The 15871-nt window shown below is 38.6% G+C and overlaps 1 protein-coding gene across 6 annotated transcripts in view; it reads right to left on the bottom strand.

Annotated features, from left to right (window-relative positions):
• The window catches only part of opa1 (optic atrophy 1 (autosomal dominant)), a 39682-nt gene that overhangs the window by 5360 nt on the left and 18451 nt on the right, over positions 1-15871 (bottom strand). For all 6 annotated transcript variants that reach the window (XM_015396261.1, XM_015396262.1, XM_015396264.1 and 3 more), the window contains 8 exons: positions 14716-14881; positions 14381-14533; positions 14062-14170; positions 13098-13177; positions 12781-12921; positions 12588-12704; positions 12404-12497; positions 12044-12154 (listed from right to left, as the gene is read on the bottom strand). In XM_015396261.1, coding sequence (XP_015251747.1) covers positions 12044-12154; positions 12404-12497; positions 12588-12704; positions 12781-12921; positions 13098-13177; positions 14062-14170; positions 14381-14533; positions 14716-14881 — 971 coding nt within the window. The remainder of the gene's footprint in view (positions 1-12043; positions 12155-12403; positions 12498-12587; positions 12705-12780; positions 12922-13097; positions 13178-14061; positions 14171-14380; positions 14534-14715; positions 14882-15871) is intronic.

Here is a 15871-nt window from a genome sequence, read left to right as displayed (position 1 = left end):
GTTCGGAATGGCACCCAGGCTAATAAATGGGGGGAATGGGGCCAAAAATCAGATTGAAAAAGAAGGTTCCCATAGTTCCTGATTACATTGCATCTGTTTTGATTGATCGACTCAAACTTCATTGATCCCAAAAGATGGAATCAACAAAGTTAACTGGCACAAATATTTGGTGCGGCTCAGAAAAATAAAGAGGGAAAACATTTAACCACAACCCTAAGTGAAGGAGATAACCCACCAAGTCTAGTAGTGGCTCCACTTTAAAATGTCCATTTATGGTATAAAACTTTAACTGTGTAAGACTAAATGTATGCCATAAAATTCCATGAAAAAATATTTGTGTTTGTTTTCATCATTATGTGTTTCAATTAAATTCAGTTTAATTTAATTATAATTTTTAGCAAGTAAAGGAGCACTAAAACTCCATGCAGTGAAGGTTGATTGAATTAATAAACACACACAGCTAAACTTGCATAAAAAGTTTGCAATTAACTGTAATCAACCATTTTACTTTTTTAGGGTTATATTTTCCAAGTATGGAATCTCCATTTTGTTTTCATATCCCTATCCCACCACTTCTGTTAAATTATCCAAGCAAAAATCTAGTTATTAGATAAAATAAATGCTATAAATGCCTTCAATCAGAGATCTAACGGCTATAACCCATTCCTGGACAGGAAGATGCACCTGGCAGCTCTTAGGAACCTAGGAGGTTGCAGCCGGGTATGAAGAGCTCCTTTCACAGAGGCCAATATTCTGGGAATAAAATCGCTGAAAGGCTTGATGTTATTTCGACCAAACACCATCTGTTTGCAACCAAAAGGCCCAAGCATGATAAAGAAGAGGCCATGACAGGGCTTTCTTTTCACCATCCTGTGGAAATGAAACAAAAAACAGTGGTCAGAGTGACCGCTGCTTGTTTCTCACTGTGCAGAAAGGGAGTAGCGGTTTAAGACTCCATTTAGGCTCCTGTTTACTTAAGAGATGAGCCCCAAAACACAGTCATTCAACCGCTCACCCATTTATCTGGTCATGAATATTCCCATAATCCTCTCCCCTCAATCCCAGAGGCCTCTTTTAGAGATGCCTGGGTGTGTGTGGGTTGCAGAGGGTGGAGGAAGAAAAAATGAGAAGCCTTTCCCCCCAAATCCTCTCTTTTAAGGCCTTTACTCGACTGATCTCCACATGAAATGATATCTCATTCACTGGCCCTCAGAGGAGCCCATAAGCTCACACTGGCCGAAGGGCTGGCAGGAGGAGGGCTGAGGCAAAAAGCATTTAATTGGCCGGTAATTTAACTACACAGCCCTTCTGAACAAGTGACCAACACAGAGAAGAAAGGCAAAAGAAAAAGAAAGAAAGGTGAGAATAAAAAAGAGAGGGAGGTCTGCAAACTAATCCCTTCTAACTGAAGATGGGCCAGCTTCCTCACAGGATGTGAACAGCAGGAGCGGTGAAGAATTGGAGGCTGTAGTAAAGAAGCGCAGATAGAAAGATTTCAGTAGCTGCAGACAGAGCCAAAGACAGAGCAATCAGCTGTGACGTCCTGAGAAGAAATCAGCAGTTTTCAGCATGGTCAGAAGAAGAGGGTCTTAGACGGAGCCAGTCATGATGCAGGAAAAAAACATGTTTATATCTGATGAATGCAACAGTCAAAGTGAACGTTAAAACACTCAGTTTCCACCTCTGAAAGTGGATCTTATAATGTAACAAACAGAAAGGCAGCTTCCTCAGCATGCTGCTTGATTTGTCACCAAATCTGGATGTTTGCTATAAAAGCTAAGCCACAGGAGAGGTGGATGCAGGGAAAGTGAGTATGTCAGCAGCCTGAATGCCATGTCAGTGGCAGAGCAATGAATCACCACCAGCACTCAGGGGTCTTATCTAGAAAACAGATGCCTGGGAGTGATGCGTCCAACCTGGGGAGAGGGATTCATAGGTCTGAATGGGTCAGAGCCTGGGATCAGCCGTAGGCCAGACAAAAGGAAAACAGCAACATTTATGGAGGAAAAAAAAAACTTTGAAAAGAACCAGATGATGACTTCACTGGTTGTATTTGCAAACACTGCTTAAAGCTTTTAAGGGTTAGAAGGTAGAACTTTATGGCGGGGCTATAGATGGTGGTATTAGAGGCACTGGGTTTAACATTTTGAGACCTCATGATCCAGGGGCACCCAGACTCTGTCCAAGATTAAGGAATTATCTTAAATTAGGCATCTGTGTTCGGCCAACCAGTGTTTAAGGATGCAAGCATGGTTCTAGGCCTGTGATGACTCCATTAGCTACAACAGATCGGCTCTATGGACCAGGTGCCCCTAGCTGCTCTGAACAGTAACATCTTCACATCTATAAACAAAACCTAAACCCATTACAACCAATAGAACATTTTTCTTGGTTTCATATATATTGGATTTACTAGATTACACAGGTTTCTGTTGAGTTGGGATCAGTCTGATCAAAATAATGCATCTGGAAAAAAAGTTTGCTTTATATCTGAATTTGAAGGAACAGGAACCGAGTCAGCAAGGAATTCAATTAAAGCTAGGCAGTTCAATATTATGAGGACAGGTCATGTTCGGCACAAGTTGTTAGCACCAGATCAGTGGTACAAGGTTTGAAAGTTTGGTTTTCTGACTAGAGCCAGCAGGAAGAGATGGCAGCCCAACCATTAACACTTAGATTACCAACACAGGGACTTAAAATAGGATATATTAAGGTAAAAATGTTACTTTGGAATGCTTTAAATGGAAATGGGGTTTTATAAACATAGCCAAATAGTTGTCATACGTTTGTACATGATTCTGATGCATCTTTCAGAGCCCTTGATTTTGATTTTATTGATATTTAAATTGATCAAACAGCCTGAAATTGATCTAGTATATTGATATGTTTTGGCCATATTGTTCTGCCGTCTGTCTGGATAATTTAACTGAATTGTCATTGATGGTTTATTAGATTAGAATTTGCATCCCTCTGACTGATAATATTTCTTAACCTCACCTGCTGGGCCTCTTTTTGTTTACCAAATTATACAACTGAAAGACGTAATGGACCATTTAAATTCCAATGCAACAAAACACATTTTCAAAGCTAATTAATTTCATTTTCCAACTATAATTGTGTTTTATTTAGTGAAAATAATTTTTAAATATGAATACAGTCAGTCAGGGCCATTCAAATCCAAGCAAGTTTCTACCCATAATCCCGCCGGAATTACATTTTCTTTCTTAGTGTAACAATTTTGGAAGACCCTGTAGATACCAGAGAAGATGAGTTTAAATGAACAGTTGATCAATAAGATCAATTAACATTAAATTCACTTTTGAACTGGACGATTCCCTTCTGATCCTACCACATCCTTGCCCCCCCCCCTCTCTTTCCTATACTGGACCCAACTAACTGCAGGGAGAGGGAACGCTTCAATATCTCTTCAAACTTTCATCCCAGTTTCACAAATTTAATACTTATATTTACACCACTTCTCATTTAATTTTCTAATTTCTATCCTGGTCTCTTTTTTAACAGGAGTGTGGATTGTGTTATTATAATATACTGTAATGTTGCAGGAGAAAGATGTTCCTGGATCATGACACCAGGCAGGATGGATGGGTCGGGTGATGAGAGAAAGAAAGAAGTGTCTGGGGAATAAAATCGAAGAAATGGGTGACGGAAACAGCGGAAAGAGAAGCAGCTCTTGACTTTGGTAAATGGCAACAGCTGGTCTGTCAGAGCTTTGACGATGGGAAGAGGGGGGGATAAATAGAATAAAACAAATGTGAAATGTTTTTAGATCTACAAAACTGACTTTGCAAAGATATGTAGCACATTTATAACCATAGTAATGAGGGCGGCATGGGGATAAATTGAGTAAAAAAAAAACTTATGACTCGTAATCTGTTTGGAAACCTGCAGAATAAGCTATTTAAACATGCTTAAAACATGTAATTCAATATAAATGGATTAACATTTGATAGAAGGAACACTGAGATTTCCTCCTATGTTAGAAAAAAAACACTGAAACTGTTTGTTTGGATTTAACTCAGAAGATAAAAAAATCTTATGCAGGAAGAGGAGCATAAGGAAAAAGACAAAAGCTTAAGAGTAGAAACTAACAAAGGATCAGTGGAGGAGTGCCATCAACTTCAGAATGGAAGTACAAATTATCCCCCTGAAAGGATCAGGTTTTAACACCTGGCTTAAGAGAAAATGAAGGTTTGAATAAACAGTTGGAGGATTAAACTTGCATTAAAAACTGTTTATTCTGTTATTTCTTCTTCCTTAGATAATTACAAAATTACTTTTTGTCTCATTTCTGTTCCTGTTTCAAAGCCAAAAGAGAAGAAATCAACCTGAAGCAACTCTGTAAAAAACTTAAGATATTTGTTTGTTTGTTTGTTTGTTTGTTTTTTTCTTAATGGAGGGAAAATTAACTCATTCACCACTTTGGGTTTAATGATTAGCAATTAAAATTAGAAAGACATTATCCAGGTTTTGATTTTATCAAAATCACGCGTTACATGGTTATCATGACAATTAGAAACATTTAGGCACATTTTTCTAGTATTGTCAAATCTTTTTTTAGCGTTGAAGTTATTACTAAGGAGAGAAGAATCAGAGATGCCTTCATGACATTTCTTTCTTTCTCTCATGGAACATCCTGTGTTATGAAATGTTAGTAGCCCCTCAGAAACTCACACACAGAGACTGAAGATTACAGTATCTACACTAATAGAGAATAAAACAGGTTAAAGACGGATCCAAACATAATTCGCATCTAATGACAGAGCTGCATTCCAGCATCTTCTTCCTCACAGCATGACCTCGTCTCTGCTCCTGGCATCAATATTAAAAGTTTATTTATGAATAAATGCTTCTAAAAGGTTAAAATAAATGTATAAAGAATCAATGATTTAATATCTGAGGAAAAATTTGATTTAACTTTTATTTTAGACCACTAAGGGGGGCAATACAGCTGTTTGTTGAAATTAATTACGTAATAATTTCATGTAAGGTACATTAAGGTTTTATCAAGGAGAAAAGAACTAAAATTTCTCTCAAAGTATTTTAAGGTGTTAGATTTTCTCTGATATAATGACCGACCCATAACTTGAACCGGTTACTTAAAGTCAGTCCCCTTTCATATCACTATTTGGATACGGATTTTAATTTTACCAAAAGCAACTATATTTTTATGCTTTTAAAAAAAGAAAATCCTATTTTTTTTGCGGAAACCATATATTTTTAATTCAGTGATTTTTCTCCCACCATCTTTGTGACGGAAGTTCAGAAACATGAACTAGTCAGAATGTCTAAGTAAAGTGAGTGCTGCCATATATCCTGCTCACAGGAAGATGTTAACCACAGCACCCTAACATCATACGTCCGCCCTAAAGCAGAGCAGAACAGAGGAGCACTTCTCCTTGAGCCCTCACTAATCACCGTGAGGGAAACTGCTCTGAGGAGACGCAGGGGGAGCAGATGAAAGGAAACAAAGTGAGCGTGAGGCTGAGAGGGCATTCCGCTGAGCAAGCCCAGACAACCACGGCTTTATTGTGTTCTGCTTCCTCACCGGCAAGCGGAGAAAGTTACTGCATGCTCAGACAAGCCAAGCACTTCACATATTATCTCCATTTTTTAAAGGACCCTCTGTTGACACCTGTTGTACCTTAACCCTCAGATAACCTTGTTTCAGAGGAGCCCACAATTTTTCTCAGAATATTAGACTCATCAGTGCCTGCAAGCCTCCAGTGAAGATCGTTAAACCTAAAGTAATAGTTTGTGCAGTGGTCAGGTGTTCTTCCTAATCAACCCCGGCAAAAAAAAAAGGCCAAAGTCCAACTGTGAGGCGAATGGACTGAAATTGAACAGCTTTGATTTGAAGAGCACCTTATACTGATTCATTTACAAACAGAGATAATAAAACACGCCAAAAAAATCTATCACCACTGCTTACCTTTATCACGGCTGCACTTTAAAAAATGAAAATGTCTTAAGAGCTGTACTGAAATAAATTTTTTTCTTTTTTTATTACACTGTGTGTACAAAATGACAAATAAGGTCTGTCTAAAGGGATAACAGTTATTTTGACTAAGCATTATCTGATGTATAACACTAAATTGGGAGAATTTTCACTTAAATATTGGCTTTTAGATTTTTCTGCAAGAGCCACAAGCTTATTCTTTGAGAAACTGCAAAGAGCAATAGACATTTTTGGCTGTTACTCTCACTGGGTAAAATTCATGTGACTGATATGAAACATATAACAAAGTCCAAACACAAAGTGAACGGCAAAAGGGTAATGAGAATACATTTTTGGATGATGGAAACAAATTCTTTTGTGAAGCAGATGAAGAGGCAATAATTACAGCTTCAGTTTCCTCTGTAACGGTTGACGATCAGTAATACATTGCTCTCTGTCACGTTAGGCACAAACTAAAACTCATTGAAACCTCGAAGTTTTCCTAATCTGGGCAAAGGAAACTCCAGCGGAAGTCTCTGCTCTGGGCTGCACATTAGGCCTGGGCTTTGCTCCAGAGGCAGAGTTGTGCCATGCAGCTAGTCCGGCACACGTAGACACACAGCCCTCTGCAGTTCACACTGATCTTCATTCATTAAAGGTGCTTTTACACTCCCACAGTGACGCACGCACCTGACCTCTATTTGTAACCTAAGCCACGTTGAGGCTGTCTGCAAGCAGGGGCAAACAGAGCTTACCAGGAGACCGCCCTCAGGAGAATATTTCTGCCTTTGTTAAGTGTGTTTATCCTTTCCCCGGTCTCATATCTCTCCCTCGTCCTCCTCCTTTGCTCCCTCCTTTTTTCTAACAGAAGGAGATGTCAGGTGAAGGTCTCCTCTCTGATTTCCTATTCTTTCGGTCTCCCTCCGTTAAGAAGCATAACATGTGCTTGACAGAATATGACAGAATCAGAGAGACGAAGTGAGTTAAATGATACCTGGATTAAATAACCCTTTGTATTAGGCCTGCTGACCTGTTGACCTATGGGGGCGGAGGGGGGGTCATACTCTGAGCTTCAGAGGGATGATCTACATCTCCAAGGGGAGATGGTTTCATAATGCCAGGAAAACAGTGGCTTCACAGACAGAGAAAATGTCCCCAAGCGCAGATTTCTCCTCAGGTGTAGGTGTAACTCCCGTCAAGGGCTCTTAACCCCTGATCTAAACAAGCACACCAGAAACAGCTGTGGTCAGGGCAGTTCATCGGCTGGCTGAGTATGTTTCTGCTAACAGCTGACATTAAACACGCAGACATTAGACAGCAGAGCAGACATTTGCACCACATCAGGCCAGAGGTTTCTTACCGTTTACATTTTAGGATTTTATTTTCCTTTAATTGGTTTTCAATTTAAAAAAAAAAGCATTAATGGTGAAATTCAAATCCTGAGCTTCCTGTAAAATGTTTACACCCCATTCACTCAATGCATACAACTGCATTAAGCCCATCTGGGGCAATGATTTAAAGAACAAAATTGCTGCTCCGCAACAGCTGCTAGTTTATTTCCTTTCCAAAGTCTGGATAGAAGGGATCTGTGAGCAGAAGTTTCTGAGCTGGATTTAGCTCCTGGACATCCAAACACATGACTGTGCTAAAAGATTCTGTTAAGGTTCTAGATGGACGTCGACGATCGTTGTCCTGCTGGTAGGTGAACCTCTAGCCCAGTTCAAAGTCTTTAGCGTCTTCTAACAGCTGGGCCTCATGACAGGGCTGTGTTTAGATCCACCCATCTAACACCTTCTAAGCCCCAGCAGAAGAAAACCATCCCACAGCATGATGCTGCCACCACATTTTATAGTGGCCATATTATGATCACAGGGTTTGGTTGTTTTTTGTTAATCATAGCATTTGAAAGCAAATACAATAGAAAATCCAAGGTGGTCTTATCTAATCTGACATCTTCCATGTTCAGCTGCTGTTTCAACACAGGATGCAAACAGTTTCCTTTGATCAGCTTAAACTATATGATCTTTAGCTGGAGCCAGATTTGTGTAATCCAGAAAAACTGGTTGTTTTGCCAACTGATCCTCCCTCCTGAGCCGTTCTTGTCCTGGATCTTTAGGTGGACCGTCTTATTAGGCCTGCAGTGCTGCCATACCCCTTCTATGTTTAGATGGTGGATCTAACGGTACTTGTTTTAGAACATGAACTCCTCTTTAACGTCTCCACAGCTTTCACTCCCCCTTGTTCCTTTGTCTTTATGATACCAGTTATTCTCTAAGTAAACTTGTGAGGCCTTCACAAAACAGCTGGCATTATACCGAGATTGCACTGCATGAAGGCAGGTGCCATAAATCAACTGATGGTTTATCAACTATGAGTAAAACTAAACCAACTACAAATTCAGAGCAACACTTAAGGTTACATTCATTGATTATCTCCTATTTAATTATGCACCATGTTGTAAGGCTCCAACTATTGGTTATTTATGCCAAACAATCATTTGCCGATAGCAAAAGGTGCTTAAGAGGAGATTTTTTAACAGAATTTGAACCAGAAGAAGCTGAGAAGTCCTGGATAGACTATATATGCAGACAGATAAAGTTTTACATCTTGTGTTGACTTCTGTACAGTTTTGGTTTAATTACAGCTCTGAGGTGGTTATTCTTTCATTGTTTTTCAGATGAGTTTACCCTTTAGAATCTGTATAGTCTGGTAAACGAATGTTCAATGACTTAATTACATGGAAATTGTTTCAAAAATCAAAAAATAACTGCATCAATAATTTCGGTCCTAATATGTTATGTTGTTCCACCTCAAAGAAATCCTAATTTATTCTCATTACAAAAATTGCAAAAGGTATTAATACCGTAGTGAAACACAGAGCAGACCGTTCTTGCTCAGCTGTTTTCACATTATTGTTTTATTTAACAGGTTCAAACCTCATTCCTCAGAGAGGGAGAGGGAAGTGGGAAAGCAGTGCCTGTTGATTGGAAAAGTTTGGGATTGATTTGCCTTTTAGGGCTGACAAGGCAAGGCAGGTTTAGGCTGTTTTCCACACACTGTGGTATGGACTCAGACCGTGTGAGCTTGTTCTCCCATCTACCCAATTCAAACCAAAGGAACAAATAAAACAAAACTATGAAAAGAAGATGTCGATTTAAGCTCTGCTGTTTTTCAGGAGCTACATGCCTTATTCTACTGCATATGGGCGGCACCCACTCAAGTCAAGAATCAGACTCCGACTCAGCTTTTCCCTGCGAATCAGGGTCAATGAAAACTCCTGTCTGAAGATCTAATATTAATTAGTTATCAAGTATTTCAGTCTTTGAGTATTTGAACGGTGTATAAACGTGGTGGTAAGCCCAACATCCTCTAATCATACTGTTTAAACCCAATATTAGAGAAAGATCAGATAGAGAGACAAGTTTGAAGTCCTTATAATGAGATGATAGACAGGATGCCCCTCCCCCTCTTGACTCACCAAAATAAAGAAATCTGCCACCTGTAGATCAATCTAAGTATCTTGTATTATGTGATGATTGTTTGTATTTTAAAGACAATGTAATGATGTTGTGTCATTATGACTGACAAAAAAAGAAACTTAAACCTGTTGGTTTAATCCAAGTATGTTTTGTCAGCCTAATATTATTTTTGAGTTTGAGTTTTAACATATTCAATTAATCTAGATAGAAATTAAATCAGTTAAGAGTTTCCTCATGACAGCAGGAATCCTAAAATTGAAAATGTGACTCCATGTTAAAGAAGAGGTTAATAAAAGTAGAATGATTCAGTTCGCTGAAATAACTGGTTCCGTAGTCGCATAGCAGGCGCTATTGGTTTCTACTGGTTGTGTATTCTCCCCATCAGCCTTCTATCAACTAAACATCAATATATGTACGCCTAAAGAGGGCAGGAAAATTATTATTTTAAAGCAACAGGCAGGTAGTTTAACGAGATAGGAGGTACCCTCATCAACCCACAGAATATCGTGTGTAATTACCCATCTGTTAAAACTTCACCTTTCAGTTTCTAATTCATCAAAATTTTTTTTTAGGACAAGTTGTGATGAAGCAAAGTGACCAGTTCAGCTTGAATGAACACAAAACTGTAGCTGAAAAGGTTTGTGTGGAATATTGCATTAAAGCAATCCAGTGATGTTTTAGGAGCACCTTCACTACTGGTCAGCAGGTGGAAAAAAGGATTGAATAATAAGACAGATTAGGCTGAAAATTTGGTTCACAAGGAAACTTCAAAAGTGGAACCTACAGTCACTCATTCCTATCATCATACTGGAACCTGGAACCTAAAAACAGTCACTCATTCCTATCATCATACAGACAGACTGATAAAGGAAGGAATAAATGTGATATTTCTATTCTAACATTCATCCTGAGTAAAGTTGCTTTACCTAAAAAAAAACTCATATTAACTAACATCTTTGATAAAACAAGGAGGTGATTTTAACATCAGGTAATATTAGCAGTACTCTAAAGATCAGTGCTGGGACTAATTAATTAAGTAATGTGTTACTTTAACTACCTTACTTTTATAATAACTATCCCTGTAACTAATTACTTTGTAAAAGACAGTAACAGGTATGTCGTCGCTATGCTTTAAACAGATTTGTTATTTATTACCCAACGCTTATAGATGAGGACTACAGTTTGATGGTGTAAGCGTACGTGATGCATGCAACAGCTATATGCAACTTCAGCATTAACACACAGACGACGGCGCAGAGCCTCTGATTCTATGAAAGCGTTCCTACAGGAAAAATGCTCACTGAAGGCTAAACGTTTGGGGATATGCTAATTATTAGCGAGAACAAAGACCATATCAACATCAGTTAAAAACTGTAATTTAAAGAAGCAGGGCTAAAACTGTTTTACTTTTCATGGTTTATGTTTTTTCATACAAAATCCTGGGCTCATACAGTCCTCCTAGTTTTTTTTTTTTTTCTAATATAGAACAGTGTAATCCTGTTTAAATCTTATGCAAAGTACATTTTGATTTTGTTAAATTGCTAGAAAGGCATTATTCCTCAGCTTCATATCTGTTTTGTGGCCAACTGAAGGCTGTCAAAGTGCAAAAATTTTTATAAAGTTTTAAAACAGTTTTTTTCTAAACAAGAAACATGATCACATCCACATTATACTTCAGCTCACACAATCTAAGTAATGCAGATTAGTTTTCAATGTTTTCAGACAAGCACCTTATATTCCATAATTTAAGCTCTATTTCTATTGAAATTCCAGGAACAAAAAAGTTTTTCCACATTGACATTGACATTTTAAAACATAAAAAAGTAACTATAGAGTTACTTTGGCTAGTAACAAGTTACTTTCACAGGGCAGTTAACGAGGTTAGTAACTTTTGGACTAGTAACTAGTAACTGACTAGTTATTTTTTTAAGTTACTTTCCCAGTACTGCTTAAGATATAAGTAAATAGTTCTTACAACACGCAGTTATTAAACTATAAAGAATCAATCACCATGACAATTTATAAGCAAGCCCAGCAAAGACATGCTTGAAGGATAAAACTGAAGCCTGACAGAAGAGCTTCTACATACATCTACTGGTTTGTTGTTTTAAAATGATGGTTCTAATATGAGGTGATTGTGGTTTATTTAATCAAGTACCTGAGAGAACAAAACCCTTTTCAAAAGCAGTTCTGACAACAGCTGTCAACCCTCACTAATCTAACCCAGTGATAGTTAACATGGACTCCTGTAACACCACTGCCACCTACTGACCTTTGGCAGCACTTAATTAAACTCGTCCTCTGGAATCCACTTCCTGCTGCTTTAAAATGCCAACATTCTCCAATACACCCAAATCATTTGGCTAAATAACATCCTCGGCTGGTTATAGATCTACAGAAGCTTCTTATGGAGCATTTTCCTTGGGTATCGGGTGTACAGGAACTTAGATGGAGCTAAAAGCTGCGGGACTCTTCATGAATACAGAGGCAGCAGAGACCCTCAACTTGAATATATTAAAAGCAAATCACACAAATGTTAAGTTTGTGCTGCTAATATAAAATCTGAGGTAAACAGTAGTGTCTGCTGTGTTTTTTTTTTTTATCTTACTGAGATCCTCAGCTAGCTGGACTCTGCGGCCAGTGATGAGTTGAGTCTTTTTCTCCATGTCTTCCCCAAAGTCATCCAAGACCTCTTTGACATTCTTCTCCAACCGCCGGACTGCAAACAACCAACAGAACATTAACATTTCTGAAAGGAAAGTGTATGAAACTACTATTTTATAATGAATATAAAATTCCCTTCCCATAAAAAAAAGCTCCTCTGGACAAACTACTTTCTACAACACATGGCAGTAAAAATACAAGAAACCAGTTTCTCATATTGACAATAGCTGCACATCTGGTCCTTTATCCTTTTTAACTTTTCCCTGTTTAGGCTGTTTATAAGCAGCCTTGTTCCAGTCCTCACCCTCAGTGTTAGTGAGCTGCTGTCGGAGCGTGTTAGCCGTGATGACCAGCATCCTCTGGATCCTCCAAAACAACACCACATCATTGCACTCCAGCTAAGGTGGAAATGGATAAAAACAGGCAGATTATACACATATGTTAGCCAGCAGAAAAACAAGGCAACTAAATAAAGGATCTCTACTGACCTCAGAGTCAACAAAGTGTCTCTGGTAGTAATAGAAACCTCTCTTGCAGAGGCTGCAGTGGCTCAGTGCTTTCTGCAAGAAGTGTCTGCGATAAAGCTGATGCCATGTGTCTTTGATCTAGATGGGCAGGAAACATTTCAGAAGCTTAATAAATGTGCTGGACTAAATAAGATATACAATGATTTTATCTTACCAGCACTGGGTCGACTTCTACCCCCCGTCCCTCCAGGTTCTTCCTCACAGTGGTGACCTCGTCATTGGCCAGGTAGGCGGTGTGATCATCATGCAGCTTTAGCAAGCGGTCCAGCTCATTCTTGGTTTCATTTCGAACATGCTGTAAGACCAGGGTTGGTTTCACGACAAAGAAACTCGGTAAGGGTGAAAGAAATTATTAAACAGCTTTTGAGGATTTAACAGATATGTAACGTTTATAGCATCTTTATAACTGTTTTTCCCTCTCTAGTATCACATCTCTGTGTATCAACAGATGGTTCTGTCTGTGGTTCTGACCTGTTCTGGTGTCCGGTTCGTCCAGTTGAACCACCTTGTCTTCCAGTCAGGGCCCACCATGTCTCTTATCACAGATTCAGCTTCAGGAGGAAGAAAAAGAGAACTGAATAAAACAGAACTATACACATCTGTGCGATGAATCAGTTTGTTTAGGTATTAGTCGACATCATGGATTAGTTCTGAAGATTATTTGACAAGAAAAGGTGACGGAGAAACTCAAAGATACTTTTTCCAGTCAGTGAATGCACCACAGTTAAGGAAGTATAAAAAAAACTCTTCACTTGTGAAAGTTATTACAAAGGGAAGTGTGATGATGCTTCCTCTCCCACTTTAAATTACTCATAATATAAAAAAAATGCTGCTTTACTTAATGAATAATGTAACAGTTTGACATGTTACCAGTAAATACAATGTTTCTCTTAATTAAACCTTTTTAGTCAGAAAGGTTATTCATTTTAAATAGACATTTTTAGACTCATCGAATGTATTTTAATGTTGTTTTTTATGTTTCGAGGTGTCGAAAAGCTGACAAAGTTTAAGAGCTATTTTGGCCCGATTATTATATATGCTTATCATTAAAACCTCTGTTTATCACCTGAAGGAGTGTTTCTGAATTTTTCGTTGTCCAGTGATGAGGTTGACATGACTAGAACACCATGCAAGAAAAATTTTTTTTTAATAGTGCAAACTTTAGCGAATAAAAAAGAAAATAATATTCTGATATAGCAAATTAACTAATTTCTATAAACTGAATTTATGAATGAAAAAAAAAACATATTGAAGTTAAAAATATATGAGTTTTGTGACATGAAAGTATGTAGACAATAACTTTTTCTGCATGTCTAAAACAGCAACTGTAGAACCAGGTTAAGGTCTTTTTCCAATCATATGAAGTGTAAAATAGTTCTTATCTACAGATCCTCAATAGACTGCAACTGAAAGAAGGCAGTTATGGCCAACATACTGTCTTTGAGGCGGGACTGCAGCGTTTCCTCCATGAACTGGATTGCGGCGTCCCACTGAGGTTTATCTGTGATGGACCGGTCTTCCAAGGCATTGTGTTGGATCACCCTCTGGCATAGAAATACATGAGAGGATATGATGAAAAGTCATGCAGTTTAACTATAAACCCAATGCTACATGTGGTCTTTGTTAGAATGGACATACAAGATGTTAAGACCACCTTTCTTTTATAGAGGCAGAAAGCCTAAAATGTTGCATGAAGAAGTAAAGGAAGCTCTTAACATTTTTGCACGTTGGACAAGTTGACTTTCTGTGTTTACCAGGCTGTCCAAGGCTCTCTCATTCCACTTGTGCCGCTTGATGCCCTCGTCCTTCACTGCCTCCTTCAGCTTGTCAAAGATGTCATCCTGGTCTTTGCCTTTGTATTCAGCCATAAAGCGGGCAAACTCCTCCTGCAATGTCTCCCAGGCAACCTGAAAGGGGGTAGATTAGAGGTTTAGAAGAGCAGGAAAGGTCTGACATTGAAATGAGGCAAGCATTGCTCTTGATGCTTCCTGCAAGGTCTGATACTTGAAGAGAAAGTGCTAAACCGATCAACCAGCAGTAGGGCTGCCAGGAGATTTTGACATTATGCAGATTTTTTTTCAATATTTACCTCCAATGCCTTGTGTGGAAGCTGCTTGTCAGTCCACTGTTTGAGCTTAATGTCTACTGTTGTGTTAAAGGTCCCAGAGTCTATCGTTTGGGCAGCAGGCAGGTAGATGTTCTCAATGACATGAGTGGAAACACGTTCCCAGAGCTTCTTCTGCAGAATAGACTCCCTGTGAGGAGGAACAACATGTTAAAACCTCACTACTCAGCCAAATAAGCTCTGTTTTTGTAATACGGTCTGTAGTTGCTCTTAGTTTTCTGCTAAAATCCATGTCAACATTTTTTAAGATATGAACTGTCCTGTTTTAGTTCCTTTTATTAGCATTGATGCGACAGAAATGTGTTGTTCAAAGTCTCCAAGTTTTTATACAGCTCAGTGACATGATCCACTGGGGCAGAAATCTGCTGGCCACAGAGTTTGCCCACAACAGAGAAGCTTTCGCTTTAGTAATTGGATTGACAGAAGATGCTCTTGACGGTAAATTCCACTGCAGCTCTATAGTAACTCTGGTAGCATTTTAAAGCTACCCCCACCCCACTTTCCTTTATGGCTACTCAGAGACAAAACTGAAAATCCCCCTGAGTCCTCCTCTTACTGTTGTCCCTTTTCTCATTAATCATAAACACTTGCTCATATTTCATGCAGTCCCCCCTTTGTTCCAGCTGGCTCTCCTCTCTGTCAATAAATGCTATCTTCAATTGTGCTGGCTGGCTAACAGGGCCACCCCTGCTCCTGTCCACGGGCCGTTCATCAGAATATCGATTGAAGAAAACTGGAAGCACGCACACAGGGGATGGCCATAACACAATGCATACATCTCATTAAAGCAAGCTTTTCCTCACTGCAGATGAGATAAGCTATACACATATGGAAAGTATAAACCAAGATAAACGACCAGCAGTGTGTTTTATTAAAGAAAAAACAAACATGAGATCTGCTACAATGTTATGAAGAGTTAACCCGAAAAAAAAAATAAATAAATAAAAAAATAAAAAAAAAATATATATATACACTATATTGCCAAAAGTATTTGCTCACCCATCCAAATTATTGGAATCAGGTGTTCCAATCACTTCCATGGCCACAGGTGTATAAATTCAAGCACCTAGGCATGCAGACTGTTTTTACAAACATTTGTGAAAGAATGGGTCGCTCTCAG

This window comes from Cyprinodon variegatus, unplaced genomic scaffold (assembly GCF_000732505.1).
Source record: "Cyprinodon variegatus isolate N-32 unplaced genomic scaffold, C_variegatus-1.0 Scaffold786, whole genome shotgun sequence".
Lineage (NCBI taxonomy): Eukaryota > Metazoa > Chordata > Actinopteri > Cyprinodontiformes > Cyprinodontidae > Cyprinodon > Cyprinodon variegatus.
The sequence above is the reverse complement of the archived record's forward strand: the minus strand, read 5'-3'. Positions and strand labels throughout refer to the sequence as shown.